General features: G+C 48.9%; 1 protein-coding gene across 1 annotated transcript in view; it reads right to left on the bottom strand.

Annotated features, from left to right (window-relative positions):
- Window positions 1-8718: 8718 nt before the first annotated feature.
- GTSE1 (G2 and S-phase expressed 1) overlaps window positions 8719-21970 on the bottom strand; it is a 30515-nt gene continuing 17263 nt past the window's right edge. The window contains exons 8-12 of the mRNA XM_004380063.2: window positions 16775-16847; window positions 14568-14804; window positions 10958-11156; window positions 9646-9885; window positions 8719-9107 (exon numbers count right to left, since the gene is read on the bottom strand). Coding sequence (XP_004380120.1) covers window positions 9024-9107; window positions 9646-9885; window positions 10958-11156; window positions 14568-14804; window positions 16775-16847 — 833 coding nt within the window. The 3' untranslated portion in view covers window positions 8719-9023. The remainder of the gene's footprint in view (window positions 9108-9645; window positions 9886-10957; window positions 11157-14567; window positions 14805-16774; window positions 16848-21970) is intronic.

Raw genomic sequence — 21970 nt, 5'->3', positions numbered from 1 at the left:
CCTTAATATTTACCCCTAATTTTCTAAGTTTATACCCGTCTTTTATTACTTTATATCGCCTTAACTTAGGAGTAGCTTCATTTCTGAGTTAGCAGGGTGTCCTGGGGCCATAGTCTCAGAGGTTCCTCCAGTCTCTGTCAGACCAGTTGTTAGCTGCCGTGAAGTCAGTCTGGTCTTTTTTTGTGAGTTTGAATTTTGTTCTACATATTTCCCTTGCTCTGTCTGGGATGCTCTATTGTGATCCCTGTCAGAGTGGTTGGTGGTGGTAGCCAGGCACCACCTAGTTCTTCTGGGCTCAGGCTGGTGGAGGCTGTGGTTCTGTGGTACATTAGTCCCTTGGACTAATATTTTCCTTATGTCTTTGGTTTTCTTCCTTCTCCTTTGCTCTGGACAGGATGGGACCAATAGATGTATCTTAGATGGCTGCTCCCAAGCTTTTAAGACCCTAGATATTATTCACCAAAGTAGGATGTAGAACATTTTATTTATGAACTATGTTATATCAGTTGAGCTAGATATCCCCTGAGACCATGGTCCGCAGCCCCCAGCCCTCAGCCCCAGTAACTCAGTCCTTCAAGGTGTTTGGATGTGTCTAGGAAGCTTCTGTGACTTTGCCTTGGTCAAGTTGTGCTGACTTCCCCTATATTGTGTGTTGTCTTTCCTTTCACCAAAGTTAACACTTGTCTACTACCTAGATGGTAATTTCCCCTCCCCTCCCTCCTAACCATCAAAGATTTTTTTTTTCTGTGTGTAAGCCTTTTCTTGGGTTTTTATAGTAGTGTAGACCGAATCACTTTTGAGATATAAAAGAGCAGATCAGGCACAGAAGAAAGCAGATGGGAAGATCAACACTGTCTGAAGACAGAGGATGCCATCCAGTCTACAAGCCCAGGAACTCCAGTGATGGCTGGCTAAAGAAGCAGAGATAAGGATTTATCCCCAGAGCCGATAGAGAGAGCCTTCCTCAAGAGCCAGTTCCCTGAATTTGGACTCCTAGCCTCCGGAACTATGAGAAAATAAATTTCTGTTTGTTAAAGCTGTTATAGCAGTACTAAGAAACTAAGACAATCGCTAACTCTCAACTTTTTCAACTTCAGCCCACAGTACTACATTTTACTTGGTGACCTAGAACATATAAGGTATAAAAAAAACCACACACCTCTGGAAAGAGTTCTTACCCTTACAACGTGCCATGTACCCTGTTACTTTCTCTTTTATTCTTTTTCATTTTTAAAAGCTGTTGGTGCAAGGTACTTAATTGATTTCATGTAGGACATGAAGCACAGTTTGAAAAATGGAGGGAGGAAATGCCACTACAAAGGCAAGTGGTTTTTAAATCAGACCAATAATACACATGCCAAAGCTTGGCATTCAGATAATATTAGTTTGTTGACAGTTTCTTAAAAGTTTAACGATGGACAAACGTGCTTAAATAAGGATAGTTAGTGTCTTAGTTATCTAGTGCTGCTATAACAGAAATACCGTAAGTGGATGGTTTTAACAAAGAGAAGTTTATTTCCTTACAGTAAAGTAGGCTAGAAGTCCAAATTCAGGGCATCAGCTCCAGGGGAAGGCTTTCTCTGCCTGTCGCCCTTCTCGACAGTGAGCTTCTCCGCGCAGGGACCCCAGATCCAAAGGACGCGCTCTGCTCCCGGCACTGCTTTCTTGATGGTATGAGGTCTCCCTCTTCTCTCTGCTCACTTCTGTCTTTTATATCTCAAGAGATTGCCTCAGGACACAGTCCAATCTTGTAGATTGAGTCCTGCCTCACTAACACAACTGCTGCCCATCTTCCCTCATTGACATCATAGAGGCAGGATTTACAACATATAGAAAAAATCACACAATACCGGGAATGATGGCCCAGCCAAACTGATACACACATTTTCAGGGGGACATAATTCAGTCCATGACAGTTAGTAAACAAGTGATTTTCTTGATCATTATATAGTGTCCTTCCTTATCTTTTGTGGTGGATTTTACTTTAAAGTCTGTTTTTTCAGAGATTAATATTGAAACGCCTGCTCTTTTCTGAGTGTTGTTTGCTTGATACATTTTTTTCCATCCTTTGAATTTTAGTTTGTTTGTGTCTTTAAGGTGTGTCTCTAGGCAGCATATAGACGGATCGTGTTTTTTTATCCAATCTGCCACTCTCTGTCTCTTTATTGGTGCGTTTAGTCCATTTACATTCAGTGTGATTATTGATAGGCATGAGTTTAGTGCTAACATTTTGATGTCTTTTTCTGTGTGTGTTATCGGCAGTTTCTTTGTTCCACTTGATTTTCTGTGCTGAGTCATTTTTCTTTATGTATTTTCTGGTCATCTTCTTCCTTGTTGTTGATTTTGTATTTGTTGAGTCTTTATATTCTTCTAGTTTTTTATTTTGACTTGCAGGATTGTTAGCTTCCTTTGTGGTTACCTTAATATTTACCCCTATTTACAAGTCATTTTCTTGAGAATAAGAACACTTTTAAGGACCTAGAGTGAAATGAAGTCCCTAAATCCCCGTTTCCAAGAAGAGAAGGAGGAGCTGCCAATTGGTGTCATGGCCACCGGTACCAAGATAGGAGGAGAGAAGTCCCAGGGTCTCTACCAGAAAAGAAAATGATGCTTTTTCCAGAAGAACAAGGGGTCAAGAAGATAACCTACAAGGGTAGCGATTTCATCTTCCATTTCCCAGAGGAGATAAGTAAAGGCAATGTCTGGACACCTGGCCTTCAGCAAACAAGATTTATGGGTGAAATATTTAGTCCAGAATCTAGTGGCCCTAGCTGTGCTGACGTCACTGGAATTGTTCGGTCTCTTGGTCTAGAGGGCCACACTCTTCCTAGGTGTGGCAATTTGATACTAAGTTAGGATAGAAGTCGGGGTGTTCCTGCCCAAGCCAACAGGATTTGAGTTCAAGTGGGTGGCAATCAAGCCACAAACTGGCTGAAACATACATTGGCACCAGATTTTCTGCTACTTTTCAGTTCAGTGTATGGTACTGTAGCTACTTTATAACTTCAAGAGTAACCACTGTGTGTAATCCAGATTTGGGGTGGACTAGCTAAAAGAAGGGGAACACAAATACCCAGCTGCCATCAGCAACGTAAAATATGTGAATTTCCGAGATGTTAAAATGTGAAGGTACCACCCATCTATCAGTTTGTCTTAATATGGTGGCTCGTGTGTTGCTACGATGCTGGAAGCTATGCCACTGGTATTTCAAATACCAGCAGGGTCACCCATGACGGACAGGTTCTGGCAGAACTACCAGACTAAGACAGACTAGGAAGAAAGGCCCAGTGAGCTACTGCCAAAAATCAGCCAATGAAAACCGTATGGATAGCAGAATATAGTCCGAGACTTTGATTCACTTACTTTGGATGCGTCATCAGAAGGGACCAATGGCTGGAGGACATCATGTTTAGTTCAGTGGAGGGCCATCGAAGGCCAGGGAGACGGTCAATGAGATGCATTAACACCGTAGCTGCAACAATGGACTCAAACATACCAGCAATCATAAAGATGGCACAGGACCTAGCAATGTTTTATTCCGTTGTACATGGCGCTGCCATGAGTTGGGGCTGACCTGATGACAACTAACAACGATAAGAACAAAGAAGTGAAGACATTTGCCCACAAAATTAATGAAATGGGGTACAACCACCTGACGTTGGGACTCCTAAATCTGGGAGAGGTGGCCCTTTAGTGGCAGCCACGGTGTTATTGTTAGGTGCTGTTGACTCAGTTCTGACTCATAGTGACCCTGTGTACAATATAACAAAACACTGCCCAGTCCTGTACCATCCTCACAATCGTTGTTACGCTTCAATCCATTGTTGCAGCCAATGTATCAATCCATCTCGTTGAGGGTCTTCTTTTTCTCTGATCCTCCACTTTACCAAGCATGATGTCCTTCTCCAGAGACTGGTGCCTCCTGATAGCATGTCCAAAGTACATGAGACAAGGTCTCACCATCCTTGCTTCTAAGGACCATTCTGGCTGTACTTCTTCCAAGACACACTTGTTCGTTCTTCTGATAATCCATGGTATATTCCATATCCTTCACCAACACTATAATTCAAAGGCATCAGGTCTTCAGTCCTCCTTATTCATTATCCAACTTTCACATGCATATGAGGCAACTGAAAATACCATGGCTTGGATCAGGTGCACCTTAGTCCTCCAAGTGACATCTTTGTTTTTGTACACTTTAAAGAGGTCTTTCATAGCAGATTTGCCTGCTGCAATGTGTCATTTGATTTTTTGACTGCTACTTCCAAGAGTGTTGATTGTGGATCCTAGTGAAATTAAATCCTTGACAACTTGAGTCTTTTCTCCATTTATCATGATATTGCTTATTGGTCCCGTTGTGAGCATTTTTATTTTTGTTATGTTCAGGTGTAATCCATACTGAAGGCTGTGGTCTTTGATCTCCATCTGTAAGTACTTCAAGTCCTCTTCACTTTCAGCAAGCAAGGTTGTGTCATCTTCATAACGCAGGTTGTTGATGAGTCTTCCTCCAATCCTGATGCCCCGTTCTTCTTCATATAGTCCAGCTTCTCGAATTATTTGCTCAGCATACAGATTGAATAAGTATGGTGAAAGGATACAACCCTGATGCCACCTTTCCTGACTTTAAACCACACAGTATCCCCTTGTTCTGTTTGAACAACTGCCTATGGGTCCATGTACAAGTTCCACATGAGCACAATTAAGTGTTCTGGAATTCCCATCCTTCAGAATGTTATCCATAATTTGTTACAATTCACACAGTCGAATGGCTTTGTATAGTCAATAAAACACAGCTAAACATCTTTCTGGTATTCTCTGCTCTCAGCCAAGATCCATCTGACAACAGCAATGACATCCCTGGTTCCCCGTCCTCTTCTGAATCTGGCTTGAATTTCTGGCAGTTCCCTGTGGCTGTACTGCTGCAACCGCTTTTGAATGATCTTCAGCAAAATTTTACTTGCGTATAATATTAATGACATTGTTTGATAATTTCCACATTCTGTTGGATCACCTTTCTTGGGAATGGGCACAGATATGGATCTCTCCCAGTTGGTTGGCCAGGTAGCTGTCTTCCAACTGTCTTGCATAGACGAGTGGGCGTGTCCAGCGCCACGTCTGTTTGCTGGAACATCTCCATTGGTCTCCGTCAGTCCCGGTACTACATGCTATTGCACAGGGAAGGCAGCCAGCCCCTCACAGAGCTCCAGAGGTACTTTAGACGCTAAGGGACTTCCTGTGGTTTCTCACTGAGTCCTTTGAGTGTTGCATTTAGGGCGTGGGAGCCAGAAGAGGAAAGGTGCTCGAGGGAGGGGAGGCTTTGTCAGGCTGAGCCGCTGATGGAGGGACCGAGACAGAAGGGACAGGAGCCTGAAGCCCAAGGGGGCACTTTGGAGTGCTTTGTCACTCACTCTTAGCAAGGCCTTCTCCCATCTGTCTGAAAGCAATTAAAATCAGAGGACTCCTGTCCTGCCTGGGGACAGTGCACCCGGCCATTGCCCACCCAGGGGGGCCACGGGGGAGAAGGGTGGTGAGGGAGAAGGGAGGGAAGGCCATGGGGGAGGGGGCACTGGACGGAGGAGCCCTGGGTTTGGAGGGCGACAGTCAAAGCACAATCTGGTTACCATGTTGTCTTAGTCATCTAGAGCTGCTATAACAGAAATACCTCAAGTGGGTGGCTTTAACAAACAAATTTATTCTCTTACAGTTCAGGAGGCTAGAAGTCTGAATTCAGCATGCCAGATCTAGGGGAAGGCTTTCTCTGCCGGCTCTGGGGGAAAGTCTTTGTCTCTTTGCAGCTGTTTCTTGTTTCCCTGGAGATCTCACATGGTGTGGCATCTATCTTCCCCATCTCTGCTTCTTGCTGCCTTGCTTCATCTGCTCTTTTATAGCTCAGAAGAGATTGACTTAAGACACTCGCTACACTAATACAGCCTCATTAATGTAGCAAATAGGATTATAACCACCAGGTATGAAACCCAAAAACCAAACCCATTGCCATCCAGTTGATTCAAACTCATAGCAACCCTATAGGACAGGGTAGAACTGCCTCACAGGGTTTCCAAGGAGTGGCTGGTGGATTCGAACTGTCGACCTTCTGGTCAGCAGCCAAGCTCTTAACCACTATACCACCAGGGCTCCAACTACAGGTGTAGGGGTTAGGATTTATAACACATATTTTGGGCAGACACAATTAAATCTATGACACATGTATTTAGCAGAGGTTAAGCCCTGTCTCCCACCAAATGTTAAGCCCCAAGAGGGCAAGAACACATGAGCCGGACCCCACTGTACCTGGCAGAACTGCAGCCTGACGCGCAGCAGAGCCTCAGTCATATTTGTTGAATGAACTAACCCAATTCCACGTCTGGGAGTTTTCTCCTGTGAAAGGAGAGAGCACAACAGCGGACATCTGAGGACCCCTGCAATGCTAATACTCAAGATTCTAGAATTCTCCACTGCCCACCGGAAACAGAAAAGGAGAGAGGAGCAATGGCTAGGATTTCTATAGCAGGTTCTCCGTGCCCTAGCTAGCCAGGGGCTTTCTGAAGCAGGGATGCCTTGCTCTGATACTGTAACCTCAGGACAAGTCCCAACGTGGCTGATCATGCTTCCAAGTGTTCTGGTTACACTGAAGACTCATCTATAGGGGCACCGATGCTGTTTGTGATGGACACATTACTCCAAATCTCGATTCCACAGGAACTACCATTCCAGAGGGGATATTGTAGCCGTGACATTAAGGGCTGGAGGTTAGCAGGGTAGCCCTACCGTCTCTCCCCCAGCTCTCACTAGATAGGGGAAGCACCGTGCAGTTATGAATGAACGTGGGGTGGGGTCAGAGAGCTGAGTGCTGCCTGTAGGCTGACTGTGGCACCCAGGGCCAGCCAATGGACCGACTCTGAGAAGTGTTCTCACAGATTAGGGGATTTCAGGTCCTTTTTTTTTTTTTTTTAATTTAAATTAAAATGGCTTTAGGGAAGGAGTATGCTTTCCAGTGACCAGTAACCCACTGCCATAGATTCTGAGTCCTGGCAATCCCACCTGTGTCAGAGTAGGACAGGGCTCCACAGGGTTTTCAATGGCTGTAATGTTAGGGAAGTAGATCGCCAGGCCTTTCTTCCATGGCACTGCTGGGCAGATTCAAACCCTCAGTTACACCCATTTTCACTGCCCTCCGTCAGGTGGCCTCACCTAGTTGTGTGCCTGCTTAGCCTCTGAACGCAGCCGAGGGCGCCCCGCCCCGCAGAGCTGCCCCCGCCCCCCGAGGCAGGCCACAGGACACACCCCAAAGGCATTCAGAGGAACCCTTCCCCAGCTCCTGTACCCGGATTTTCCATCTGTACCCGCATCTCCCTAGAGCAGCGTCTTCTCAAGGTAGAGTCTGCAGACCATCTGCCTGAGAACCACCTCTGGCCTGTTAAAAGCGCAGTTTCCCAGGCCTGCCCCAGACTCGGGGGAACAGTATGTGGGGGTGCAGCCCAAGGATCTGCATCTAAACCAAGCTTTTTAGGCAATTAGTATTCACACTAAATTTTGAAAATCACCTTAAAGAATTAAAGTCTAAAATAGTGTATAAGACCACTATTATAAGAACTCAAGAAGAAAAGTTTTAAATACAGAAGAAAACATTCTTTGATGGTTACCAGGGTGGGGACGGAGGGTGAGGGTTATTTACTAACTAGATAGTAGATAAGAATTACCTTAGGTGAAGGGAAGGACAGCACACACTACAGGGGAAGTCAACACAACTGGACTAAAACAAAGCTAAGTTTCCTGAATACAATCAAACACTTCGAGGGACAGAGTAGCAGGGGTAGGGGTCTGGGGACCATGCTTTCAGGGGACGTCTAGGTCAACTGGCATAACAAAGCTTATTAAGAATATGTTCTGCATCCTACTTTGGTGAGTGGCGTCTAGGGTCTTAAAAGCTTGCAAGTGGCCATCTAAGATGCATCAATTGGTCCCGACCACTTGGAGTAAAGGAGAATGAAGAACACCAAAGACACGAAGTATTAGCCCAAGAGACAGAAAGGGCCACATAAACCAGACTTCATCAGCCCGAGACCAGAAGAACTAGATGGTGCCCGGCTACCACCAATGACCGCCCTGACAGGGAACACAACAGAGAGTCCCAGATGGAGCAGGAGAAAGGTGGGGTGCAGAACTCAAATTCTAGTAAAAAGACCAGACTTAATGGTTTGACTGAGACTGAAGGGACCCCAGAAGACACGGCCCCCAGACTGTCTGTTAGCCTAGAACTAAAACCATTGCCGAGGCCAACTCTCCAGACAAAGATTAGACTGGACTGTGGGACATAAAATGATGCTCATGAAGAGTGTGCCTCTTAGCTCAAGCAGATACATGAGACTAAATGGGCACCTCCTGTCCGGAGGCGAGATGAGAAGGCGGAGAGGGTCAGGAGCTGGTTGAATGGACACGGGGAATCAGGGACAGAGAGGAGGAGTGTGCTGTCACAGTACAGGGAGAGCAACTAGGGTCACATTACAATGTATGTAGAAAGTTTTGTATGAGAAGCTAACTGGAATTGTAAACTTTCACTTAAAGCACAGAAAAAAAAAATTGGGAAAAAAGAATTAAACTCTAGCTTATATAAACCTCGCATACCGGTTAGTGATAAAAACAGCTATGCACGCCAGAAAATCAAGAGAAGCTTAATATAGTGAAATTCATTTCAAAATTTATTTTAAATCTGGAATATTTAACTTTTCACACAAACTTAATTTTAAAAATAGCCACTTGCCATTTTACATACAAAAGATTGAAGACAACATTCTCAAAGTATAGCGACTTGGCCCCGTGTAACCACAGTGAGAAGGGCAGAGAAACCCTGTCAGCAGACAGCCCCGAGTCCCTCAGCCCATAGCCTCCAGGCACAATGAGCTCACTTGGTTTTTTATTTTTTAAAAATACAATTTCTCTCAAAATTCATTTCTAAGGGTTGAAAACCACATTAGGAGGAACAGTTCTATTAACTAAGAGTAACGGGGAAGGTTCTCCTCTGCTCAGAATTTAAGGAGTGGGGAGTCCACGTTCTCCTTGTCGGCGGCTGGGCTCAGCTGGATGAGAGGAGACGCCAGGTCTATCAGCTGGAAAAGAGGGACAAGGAGGTGAATGCAGCGTCCAGGCCAGCCTGCCCACCGCACTGCCCACTACATCTCCTGGCCACGTCCTTGGAGGACTGTGGCCACCGGGCACCCTCTCCAGCTGTGGCTCAGTGCCCTAAAAACAACTCAGTAAGCCCGGTTCAGGTGCTGAAAAGGAATATCGGCCCTCGGGTCTAGGAAGCCGGCAGGAACAAATGACATGTACTGAGGGCCCCAGAGTCCCTTCACAGCTGTGTGCTCCCTCGTGCTATCTAAGGCACCAGGGGACGTGGGGTGGCAGAGACGGGATAAGCCCCCGGGAAGAAAGAGGCTCTGTAAACCAGTGCGGGGCTCCTCAGTGCTGGTCAGTCAACCTCGAGGGGTGAACGCCACCACAGGTGAGCCTGGCACCGAGCCGCCTAGCTCTTAAAAGCCTAACGGGCACTGCCAAGCTCACCGTGATGTGTCCTGGGTCTAGGAACAAACGCGGAACTGAGACCACCCCAGGCTGAAGTCAGCACAGTCCCCTGGCCCTTCTCACCTGGCCCACTACTTGCAAAGGCTTCAGTGCAACATCTTTATTCATGTCTGGAGTGTTTATCATTAGGTCGATCAGAGGTTTACTTTCCGATTCCAAAGCCACTGAGGGTTTCAGCAGAAGCTGGCCTCCATTGGCTTCTGGGGTATTGCAAAAGTCGATGAGCAGGGGGTCAGCGAGGGGCCCGCTCTCAGCCTTCGGGGCAATGGTAAGCTGATTCAGCTGGGTATCTACAAGAAGAGCCTAGATAACAACACAAGACAGGGACACCGGTCTTATCAAAGAGATGGCGGCAACTTTTAGTCAGTCATCCTGGGAAACGCATCCTGGCTTGTCTCGGGAGCACCAGCACTTTGGCAACCCGAGGCAGGAGAGCCAGAACGGGGCCTTAGTGGGAGTAAGTGCTGGCCTGTGGTGGGTGTGTACTGACCCATGGTGTCCACCTCCCTGTACACACCCCTCCTGCCAACAGCCAACATCTGAGTGCCCCCTGGCCCTTCCTTCCTACCTCGCTTTCCACGTCCCTTCCTTTCACCCCTGACCTCTCCTCTGTCAAACAGAGGAAAAGAGGTGTTGCTTTTTTCTTCTCTGGAAGCCCAGAAGCCTGGTTTCCTCTCTGACAGCTGGATCTGGATCTGCAGAGGCAGCTCTGCAGGCTCCCATCACTCGGGTCTCCATGCCCACCATCGTGAACCCGGGGGTGGACACGCCCACCTCTGCTACGGGCAGGGGGTGGGGTGGTGGAGGTGGGAGTGGGGGTGGACACGCTCAGCCCCTCCCCCCCACCCCCTGCTAACCTGGAGGTGGATATGCCCACCCCCCGCAACCTGGAGGTGGACACGCCTACCTCCCCAACCTGGAGATAGACAGCCCCCTAACCTGGGGAGTGGACACGCCTACCCCCACCCCCGAGGCGGACACACCCACTCCCGCTAACCTGGAGGTGGACAGCCCACCCCCCAGGCCCCCCCGTGTCTGGGGACAGAGACGCCCACCTCCGCTAACGAGATGGACACGCCCACCCCCCCCACCGCTATCCGGGGACGGACACGCCCACCTCAGCTAACCGGGGATGGACACGCCCACCTCCGTCAACGGGATGGACGCGCCGACCTCCGCTAACCAGGGCTGGATTCGCCTCCCCAACCTGGAGGTGAACACGCTCCCCACCCCCCACCGCTATCCGGGGATGGACACGCCCACCTCCGCTAACGGGATGGACACACCCACCACCCCACCGCTATCCGGGGACGGACACGCCCACCTCCGCTAACCCGAGTTGGACACAAGCGAGCGACTTCTACTCGTCTTGTACCTCATTCAGGGGTGTGTTTCCGGTTGTCTTTGCTTCAGTCAGAGTTGCTTCTGTGATATTTTTTGAGAAAGTAAAATCTCTTTTTTCTGGAGAAAAGTTAAGCGCCTGGGGCACAGCAGACGGGGGAGAAAAACTGTCAGATGATGGGTCCGAAGGCCTAGAAGTACCCTTTGTGCTGCTCTCGGTGGTTGGCTGGTTTCTGCGGGAGGAAGAGAACAGCCGTGGAGGGACAGTTCTGCACCATGCGCATTTGTCAGGCCGTCACTGCGGGGCAGATCCGGGGAACCGTCGCCGAGTGCAAGGCGCCCCAGCTTGGGTCTGGCTCCACCAGTGGTGGCCTTCCGACCTCGAGGAGTTCACCTTCCTGACCTTAAAATGGGGACTGGATGACTTCTGAGGTTCCTCTGAGCTTCTTCCTTGCCTTTAAAATCAGGAAAGAGGAGGAAGGAGCGTCTCCGGTGTCCCACGAGAAGGAGCAGTGACCCACCCAGGGGTCCTACTTCTCAACGGCCACCCAGTCACTATTTCCTGTTGCTGTCACTACAAAACCTGCGTGAGCATCTCCAGATGGAACAGCCAATGTTCCCCTTCCATGGGACAAAAATCCATGGCGGGATACGTGTGATTTGTTGATGAATGGCCTTCCAAAACGTATGCTCCCAGTCCACATTTCTACTCGCGATGTTCCAGAACACCCTTCCCCTCATCCTCCCCAGCTGGTGGGAACACTGAGGGTCTACAAAGAGACCTCTCCTAGTTACCGGGATCAGGATTTCCCTGCCACTAGTGAACTTGGGTCTCTTCAGATGTTGGTGACCACCGGGATTGGCCGATCTATGAGTTTATCTCATTGTCTTTGCCTGTTACCGTGCTGTTTACATTCAACCGGTTTCCTTTTGTGTTTTCAGCCATACAGCTGACTTTTCTTAATTTCAGTTTTGATGAAGGTCTCCTTCACACAGTCTACTTTTTCTCCTTTTTTTTTTTTCCTGTTTAAGTCGCTAATTCATCTGGAATTTATTTCTCCATGATGTAAGATGGAGTCCAATTTAATTTTCTTCCAGAAAGATGACAAGCTATTTAAACCATTTATTAATAATCCATTAGCCTCTCCCTGAATCAGCCTATCACATTTGTCATATTTCAAATTCTTATACTTACTGGGAATTTTTCCAGCATCCCTATTCTGCTGCCTGACCTATTTCTGCATTCCTGCGCAGACACTGCGTTCATCTGAACTCTGCGTCTCCAACAGCTGATGAGCAACTCCTCCCTCACTGTGTCCCCCCAGCCCCTGCCCCCCGCCCCGGACATTTGTTGGCATTCTCAGGCATTAACTCTTCCTTATGAACTTTAAGATCATTTTATCCAATTAGAAACAGAACCGTGTTGGGGTTATAACTGGAATCACAGTAAACAAATAGATTAGATTTGGGAGAACTGCCCTCTTACTATAGTAATTCTTCTCATTCAGAAACATGACGTACCTTTCAGTACGTCCAGAGCTTATTTTCTATTCTTGGATAAGAAGTAAGAGCTTTTTAAATCAAGGTACTGTGCCTTTCTTATTAAATTTATGCTCAAGTATTATAGCTTTTATCTTTTATTTGAAATGGAATATCCCCACTGATATCGATACAATAGAAAGAAATTACTGATGTCTTTTTCTATACTTTCCCATCTTCTTAGTGGCCTCACTGGGAATGCCTACTAAAGTTTCTTCAAATGGCTTTTCGTTATCTGCTGTGATTGTATAGTTTTTCTCCCTTACTGTGCTTATGTAGATCTCTGGATATTATGGATTGAATTATATCCCCCCAAAAGAAATGTGGAAATCCTAACTCCTATACCTATAAATGGAAACCCTGGTGGTGGAGTGGTTAAGAACGCGGCTGCTAACCAAAAGGTCAGCAGTTCAGATCTACCAGGTGCTCCTTGGAAACCCTATGGGGCAGTTCTACTCTGTCCTGTAGGGTCGCTATGAGTTGGAATTGACTTGACAACAACGGATGTACCTATAAATATGACCCTGTTTGGAAATCGAGGTTTTCTTCTGTTATATTAATGAGGTCATACTGGAATAGGATGGGTCCTAAACCTAGTCACTTCTGAGTGGTGTCTTATAAAAAGAGCCCAACAGACACAGACACACAGGGGGAGACAGACACCATGTGAGGAACCCTCTAGAAGCAAAGGAACGCCAAGGATATCCAGCAGACACCAGAAACTGGGAAAGGCCCACAGGAGAAATCAACACCCCTGAGACCCTGATTGTGACTTTCAGACTTCAGAGTGGTGATAACATAAATTTCTGTTCTTTAAAGCCACCCACTTGTGGTATCTGTATCACAGCAGCCCTACGAAGCAAAGACATATCACGCCAACCTTGCGTTACTAAAATTAACCTAACTCAGTGCATTATTCTTTTGAAATACTGGTGAAATTTCTTTGCCAATATCTTATGTAGTTTGTTTTTAAATATCTTCATTTTAAGTAAAATCAGTTTTCATTTTTAGGTACTACCATTAGGTTATCGTGTTTGGCTATTAAAACGAATCGGGGAACTTTCCACCATTATAACCGGAGAAAGTTAACTTCAAAGATTAGAATGATCTACTTTAAAAGTTACATACGACTCAGCTGTGACCTCACTGGGCCCAGGTACCTTGTTCAATTAATCACCTTTCCGAGCTCTAACTACGGCCTAATTCGCATTTCCCACTCTGTCTTGGGTCAATTTAGATAAGCTGTATTTGACTAGGAAATCATCTCATTAAAGTGTTCAAACCGACTGGCAGACAGTTACAGCAGGATTTCCTGATGACACCTTCAATCTTTCATCTCTGCTCACGTCTACTCTCTCACTTCAATCTTGTCTATTTTGGCTGAAGTCTCCCTGCTGCCATTTGGGGGTGGGGGATCAGCTCATTGGGCCTCCGGTCAGTCATAGGACAGCCCCAAGTGTGGCCATCCCATAGGGGATGAGAAGTCGATGCTGTTTGTCCCAAAGGGGCAGACACAGTCCCTCTAGATATGGCGCTGGAAGGGCACTGTCCAGCAGAACTTTCTGTGATGACGGAAATGCTCTGCCTCTGTGGCGTCCAACATGGTAACCACCAGCTGCATGTGGCTATTGAGCACTTGCAATGTGGCTCTTGCACAGAAGAACTGACCTTGGAATTTTATTTACTTTAATTAAAATTTAAAGAGCCACACAGCCGCCACACGGGGCAGTGCAGACTGGAGGATGTCCCCTGCTCCCCGGCATCTCAGACTCCTGTAGCCTCGGGAAGTCAGCCCAGTCCCACAGGCCACCCTAACCTCCCGTCACCCTCTTGGGGCCCACAGAGCTGTGGCCACACTCTTTCCAGGATCCATAGCTTTCTGGGCTCCCCACACTGGTCTCGCCCAGCCTCAGTTTCCTCCACCAGGAACCCCGGAGTCCAAGGCCATACATGCCTTGGAGCCTTGGGCCTCAGAAGCTGTCTGGCTGAGGAGAGCCGGACTGAAATTGGAATTGAAAGTGGGAAGAAAAGAGCCATTGACGGTCACCATGTTCCCAGGGTCCCCCAGCCTTTCCTATATACTTCCTGGCACCTTCGTCTCTTACCTTGCTCCAGATCTCTTCTTGGGCTCAGAAGAAAGTCGCCGAGCAGACGCACACCAGGGAGAAGCCAGAGCCCGGGGCATGGTCCGCAGTGTCATTAGCGGGAGGCCAGAGAGGCGGTGACTGGCAGGGGTGGGCACGGCCAGCAGGCGTTTTGTACTCACGGGGGTCCTCGCACTGGGGAGAAGGCTTTGGGAGGTTGGCCCGGACCAGTGTCTGACGGGAGTGCTGTGGACAACCCTGGAGAAGACAAAGACAGAGAGTCTTCAGCAAAGATGATCTAAAAAAAATCTCATTATTTAGCCAACATGCTACTGCAATAGGAAGTCCTGAGGTTCACCAGAAGAGCTTCAAGCCAGGGGGGCCTGGGAAGTGCCCCTCTCCGAGAAGGGGGCCCCGAGACGGGCAGGGGCCAGAGCTGCTGCCAGCCCCATGAGGAACCTTGGCGTGCGCTTCAGGCTCCTGACAGGCAGCGCCGTCTCCCTCTCTCCTCACTGGGGACCAGAAGACGATCAGACCACATCTGAGTGCACTGTAAGGAAGGTGCCACGAACACACCCTTCCTGCAGATCCACGTCATCGTAAACGTTTGCGTCAGTGAGTCCAGGCCACGGCGGAGCCTCGGGGTGGACACACCAGCAGGTCTCGCCACCCGCTCGGTCACTGCCCAGTTGAAGGTCCCCCAGATCAAGTGTGAGCACAAGTGAGTAAAGCCAGGGACACTGGCCCTGTGTCTCATGCATCTCTCCTTTGGCCCCTGGCAACAGTCGTGGCTTTGACTGTGAATGTATCCTACCCAACTCCCGGTCTGTTTTGTTGTTGTTGTAGAGAAAGCAGAGAGACTGAGAAAAGCCAACTGTTCGTTTAAAATAAACAAGTCAGGAACATACTATCAACGCAGACCCCATGGGAGGTCTGGGGACGACACACCTGTCAGTCTGTCATCCATCAAGGACTATATTCTTCAAAGAGTCTGAGCAGTGGCGCCCAGGGCATTTTTAGGGCAGTGAGACTAATCTGTGTGGTACTGCAATGGTGGGCACAGGACTGCACAACAGAGTGAACCCTCATGGAAGCAATGGACTCGGTTAATGGTAATATATTCCTACTGGCTCGTCCGCTGTGACAGCTGTACCAAGGGACGCAAGATGTTAACAGCAGGGGAAACTGCGGGGGTGGGGAGGGGATATCTGAGCACTCTCCATACTTTCTGCTCAATTGTTTTGTTAAGCCTAAAGTTGCTCTAAAAAATAGTCTAACAGTTTTTTAAGTCTGAAAACAAACATAACTAACATTCACCGACAAAGCAAGGGGTGCTGTGAAGTCAAGCTAGCAGTGTACAGTCCGCTAGCGCTGTCACCGGAGAAGCACCACAGTGGATGTCTTCAACACAGAGAGGTTTATTCTCTCACAGTCCAGGAGGCTAGAAGTCCGGAAGCAGGGCGCCGGGCCCAGGGGAAGGCTTTCTCTCTCTGTCGGCTCTGGGGGAAGGTCCTTGTCATCAATCTTCCCCTCGTCTAGGAGCTTCTCAGCACAGGGACTCTCGGTCCAAAGGACGCGCTCTGCTCCTGGCATTACTTTCTTGGTGGTATGAGGTCCCCCTGTCTCTCTGCTTACTTCTCTGTTTTATACCTCAAGAGACTGACTCAAGATACAACCTAATCCTGTAGATTGAGTCCTGCCTCATTAACATAACTGCCTTTAATCCTGCCTCATTAACATCATAGAGGTTAGGATTTACAACACACAGGATAATCACATTAGATCACAAAATGGTCAATACCGGGAATCACGACCTAGCCAGGTTGACACATTTTGGGGGGACACAATTCAATCGATAACAACCACTTTCTCCAAAGTTCTGGAATCACTGCCTTGCTTCCTTTACTGCCAACTACCGGCAGCTCCACTGCAAAGCCCATTGAGAGTAAATGCAAATAGAGGCCTCAAAGTAGCCACGTGAGGTACGAGCAGCTTTCTCCTGTGACAGTGGGGAAAGTGGGGCGTGGGGTCGGGGGTGGTGTTAAAGCAGGCCAGGAAGGGGCTGGCCGGCTCCAGCTCTCACTTAGCCGTGGCCAAGGTCACATGTGCTCCTCCAGGCGGTGGGGTGACCGTACACCTGTGGAGGCCGCGTAGGGGGTTGGCGGGAGCTTCAGCCCATTCTTAGCAGTGCTGTAAAAAGAAGGGAAGCAGAGACCGCCTCCACTCACCTCCCAGCTGACGCACACGATTGTGGCCTCTGTTCCCTAGGGTGCTGCGGGGTTGCGCTGAACGGGGATTCACCTAGACGGGGAGAGCAAGAGGTGCCGTCAGTCAAGCGTGGCTCAGGAGGGAAACTGTCCTGGGATCATCACCCCATGGGCAAGCGTCCCATAAATGCCTCGTTTTCCCAACTTCAGCGAAGAGGCTCTGGAAGGTAGACAGGGCAGACAAGTCCCAGGAGTCAACCAGGCAGGTGCAGGAGTCACCAGGGTGAGGGGCCGCAGTGGGGGGCCTTCAGGGTCTGGCTGAAGGCTGCAGAAGAGAACGAGCCTCCCTCCCTACCCTGCCCTTCTCCTGGGCTGCTCACCCCACAGGACAGAAGCAGCTCCGGTGAGAAGGCAGGGCTTGGCCTGCAACTGAGTGCGGTCTGTCTGTGAGACCGCCCCCAGGAGCTCTCTAGACGCTCGCCCTGAGACTCCACTGTGAGGTGTGGCCCAGGCCAGCCCAGCAAAGCCACAAGCCTTCACGTATGAGAACCACAGCACTGCCAGGGTGATAACGCACCAGGGCGCTGACACGCTGTTCTACGGCCGGCAGAGCGCTTGCGTGTGTGCGATCGCAGCTGATCTTCACAGGGTGATGGAAGGCAGGCTTAGGGGCGAGCAATCCCGCAGTCACTGAGCAAGGCCCGGGCGAGGCCCCAGACGTCACCTCGCCACTGTTCACCGCACAACACAGCTCCACGTGAGCCAGCTCAACAAAGGCCCTCGCGGGTGTCAGCTTGAGGTGTCGCGACACGCCCTCCCCCCGCCCCAGAAAAGCCCTCGCCTGCTCAGAAGCTGTTATGGATTGAATTGTGTCCCCTGCAACGTGTTAGAATCCTGACCCCTGTACCTGCGACGCCGTTTGGGAATAGGTTGTGGGTTTCTTTGTTATGTTAGTCAGGCTGTAGCAGTGCAAGGCGGGTCCTGAACCTAATCCCTTCTAAGGAGCAGCACAGACAGACAAGCACCAATGGGGGGAAGACAGATGTCACGTGAAGATCGCCAAGGAACCCAGGAATGCTGGGACCGCAAAGCCGAGACATGGACTTTCCCTCAGAGCAGACAGAGAGCCTATCCCTAGGGCTGGGGCCCTGAATTTGGACTTCTAGCCTTCTGAACCGCGAGAAAACAAATTCCTGTTCTTTAAAGCCTCTGCTTGTGGTGTTTGTCACAGAGCATGAGGAGATGGAGACAGACGCCAAGGGTACTGAGGCTGTCCCCACAGCTCTTAGCCAAGGGTCGGGGGCGTGGGGCCCTGGAACGGAGGCCCTCTTCAGCGGGAGCTCTGAGGAAGCCTGGCAGCCGCCAGGGTCAAAGCCACAAACCAGCCCCTCCGCGGGATCCCTCCCAAATCCAAGGAACCTGGCCCCGCCCCTCCCACCCAAGTTCCTGTCCAATGTTGTTGCCCCTCTTCAGAGCAAAATCTTCTCAAAAGAGCTGCTAATCACCTCTCCTGCTCCACTTCTCATCTCCTGCTGTTTAAATTTGACTTTATCAAAGCGACTCAGGCACAGAGTTAAAAGAAAAGAAGGGTAAAATCTTACAAGACGCAACAGCCTCAGCAACACCCCATCCCCCCACCGCACTTGTTTTGCTGTTTCCTGCGGCATTTACCCTCAGATTTGTGAACCACACGCTGACAGCGCTCGCTCTTTTTTTTAATAATATTTTATTGTGCTTTCGGTGGAAGCAAATCAGGTTGCCGTTTGACCATTTCTACACAAGTCGTTCAGTGACGTTAGTTATCTTTCACAGTGTGTCCATATTCTCTTTAAATTGCGTTCTGATTGTTCCGTTTCTAGTCCTCTAGTCTCCCTGCCCCCTTATCTTCTCACCTTTGTCTTAGAGTAAACCTTCTGGTTTACACTGCTATTTCATTTCTCAAATTTTTTAGATGTCATGACAGATAAGAGCCTCGCTCCTTCACCTGCCCTCCCGCTAGTTAACCTGGCCCTCAGCGCCTCCACCATGACTGCAAATGTCATGCACAGCAGAATCAAAGGACGGACAACGACTGTGTGGCTCTTCTTGTGCTCCCATCCATCCCCCGCCTTGAGTCCTTAATAGTCGCCTGGTTTTGCTTTCTGGTTTTTGGCCCTGTGACATAACTGTCCCACAACCTCCATCAGTCTTTGGAAGCATCTTCCATGTGTTCACACCTCTCAGGTCACAGAGTCCACATTTTTCATAGAGGTCTCTGCTTGACACCTGAAACGGCTGTTCTTGGGCCCAGCTGCTGAGGTGTCCCTGGGACGTCCCTTCACTCTCATCCTAGGAATTCTTCTCAATGTTCTCCTGTGTTGGTTTCCCTAGTTCACGGGTCCCATTTCTTCCTCTTACTGTTTTATCTCTCATCAAATCCTCCAGTCACTTTCAAAAGTTACTTGGAGGATAATTGTTTTTATGAAATTTACATGTATTATCTTTATTATACCCTCACAATTGACCAAGGGTTAGTTTGAGCATAAAATTCTAGGTTGAAAAATCATTTCCTCCCAAAATGTTGAAGGTGTTATTCTACTGCAGCTTCTAATACTGTAAAGGCAAAGTCCAGTCATTCTGAGTCTCAGTCCTTTGTGTGATTCCCCCCTCCCCACCCCTTGGAAGCTTTTAGGATTTTCTCTATCCCTAGTGTTCTGAAATGTCAGAGGAATGTACCAGTAAAATTTAATGGAGCCTTCCAGTCCACGGCCTCGTGACTTTCAGCTCCAGAAAGTTTTCTTGCGCCATTTCTTTGATTACTTCCTCTGTGTCCATCCCTGCGACTCATGCACCTGGTCGCGTAAAACCATTCCTCTGTTTTCCTCTCTCTCTTTTCCTATTGTCCATCTCTCAGTCTTTCTGTATTGTTTTCCCGGAGATTCTTTCAACTGTAGTTGCTATTGTAACTTTTCTACTATAGGTTTTAATATCAAAGAGCTCTTTTTTATAGCCTCCTGTTCTTAATCCAAGCAGCAGTATCTTCTCATCCCTGATATTAATTGTAGACTTTGTGTTCTTTTCTGATCTCTGCATTGTCTGATTCCTCTGGGTTCCTGTTTTTGGTTTGTTTTCATCTGTCTCTCATAAGACACGTCTCTCATGTCTTCTTAAGTGTCTGGTGATCCCTGGCTGTCCATTCATATGACAGTAAGGCACCAAGAAGCTACTGGAGCTCTGTGTGCATGGGTGGGGCTTGGTGACTGACAGGCTTCACAGTGACTGAGCAGCTAGCTGGATTTTTCATGGGGAGATCCCCAAATGGCAGTATCCAGAGGTCTTTCCTTTGGGGTCAGTCAGTTTCTCCTGCCTGTCCGCTCTCCCTACATCTGTCCCGTCAGTGTCCTCATCAGCAAACAGCCAGGGCTCACCTACCTCCACCTCCACATGCCTCCCTGTTCAGACTATGGGGGCCTCACTGCAGTGGTTGAAGGTTCCAGTTCAAAGATATGTTTCTGTGTCTTGTTCTTGCTGTTTATGGGTCACCAAGTCCCCGTTAAGGAGCCCTGGTAGTGCAACAGTTAAGCACGCAGCTGCAGGAGAAAAGACCTGGCGATCTGCTCCTATAAAGATTACAGCCTAGAAAACCCTATGGGGGAGTTCTATTCTGTCACATGGGGTCGCTATGAATTGGTATCAACTTGACGGCGCCCAACAACGAGCCTTAACTTCTGGGACAAGGCAGCAAAAAGGTGTTTGCTACCTTAAAACTGGAAGGCCTTTCTCCTCATACTCCACTAGGTTGCACTGAAATAGCTTTCTGTCATCAAAGCCACCAGTGATTTCCAGGTTGCCCAGTACGATGGCCACCTCTCTGTCCTCGTCTTACTCAGCAACACCTGACAGCTGTCCCCTGGCTCCTTCCCTTCTTCCTCCTGGCTCCCTTCTCCCTCTTTATTCCTTCTCCTCTGGCCCAGGTCTGAATGTGAAAACAGCTCAGGGCTCAGCCCTGGGTCATCTGTTCTAACTCAGCTCACCCCTAGTCTTACAGACTTAAAAACTCCTGCCCCCTGGACAGCTACAGATTCACAATTAATAACACTATTTGTCACTGAATATTTTAAAAAATAATGCGACTTGTCTCTGGGATATTTTCTTTAAGGGGATACGTGTATGAAAGGCTCCATCCCAGGGCACTGGGAACGTTGTCCCCGCGCTCTGCGAGTTCTCAGGCTCGCCTCTGCTGACGACGGCCAGTGTCTCCGCTGGTGAGCGGCCGCACAGCACACCGCCCAGCTCCCAGCCAGAGCACCCCTGTTGCCCGTCATCTCAGCGTGCTGTGCTGGGTGACAGTGTGCGTTCCCCTCCTGGCCTCGCTCAGCTGACGCGGAGTCTGTGGGGACGGTTTTGACTCACGATGCATGATAAAAGGTGTGCAAGAGGCGGCCCTGTCACTGAAGCTGCAAAGAAAGAAGAAACAGCCTGCTGATTTCCGAAGTGCCTGAGGAGCCAGCAAGGACTCAGTCTAGGAAACGGAGTGAAGACAACAGGCAGTTACGGACTGGTAGAAGCCCTCTGACATCGAGCGGTTTGGCAGCCAGGGAGGACTGAGCAGCAACTGCAGGAATGAGCCGGAGGAAAAAGGGCCAGAGACAAGTCAGAGCTGCAGGCACAGAAAGGAAAGGAGGCAAACACTACCGAACACACCTCCAGGTGACCTGCGTAGGAGGTGCTCCCAGGAGATCCAACCAGCGAGAGCTCCTGTTTCTGGAAACACATCACGGTACCTTACGTACCCCAGGAGAAAACATTACCCGGTCCGGTGTTGTCTCTGTGATTATTGGTATATTTGAGCCCACTGTTGTGGCTACTGTGTCAACCCACCTCATGGAGCGTTTCCCTCATTTTTGCTGACCCTCTGCTTTACCAAACATGACGTCCTTTTCTAGCGATTGGTCTTCCCTGATGATGTGTCCCAAGTAAGTGAGCCCAAGTCTTGCCATCCTTGCTTCTAAGGAGCGTTCTGGTTGTATTTCTTCTAAGACTGATTTGTTGGCACCTCAAACTCAACATGTCCAAATGGGAGCTCTAGATTTCCCCTCCCTAAACTGCTCTTCCTCCAGCCCTCCCATCACAAAGAACAGCGACACCAGGTGTCCAGCCCTCCCGTCACAATGAACAGCGACACCAGGTGTCCAGCCCTCCCGTCACAAAGAACAGTGGCACCAGGTGTCCAGCCCT

Source organism: Trichechus manatus, unplaced genomic scaffold, assembly GCF_000243295.1.
Source record: "Trichechus manatus latirostris isolate Lorelei unplaced genomic scaffold, TriManLat1.0 scaffold00069, whole genome shotgun sequence".
In the NCBI taxonomy this organism is placed as follows: domain Eukaryota; kingdom Metazoa; phylum Chordata; class Mammalia; order Sirenia; family Trichechidae; genus Trichechus; species Trichechus manatus.
Note: the sequence above shows the minus strand (reverse complement) of the source record. Positions and strands in the feature narration are given on the sequence as shown.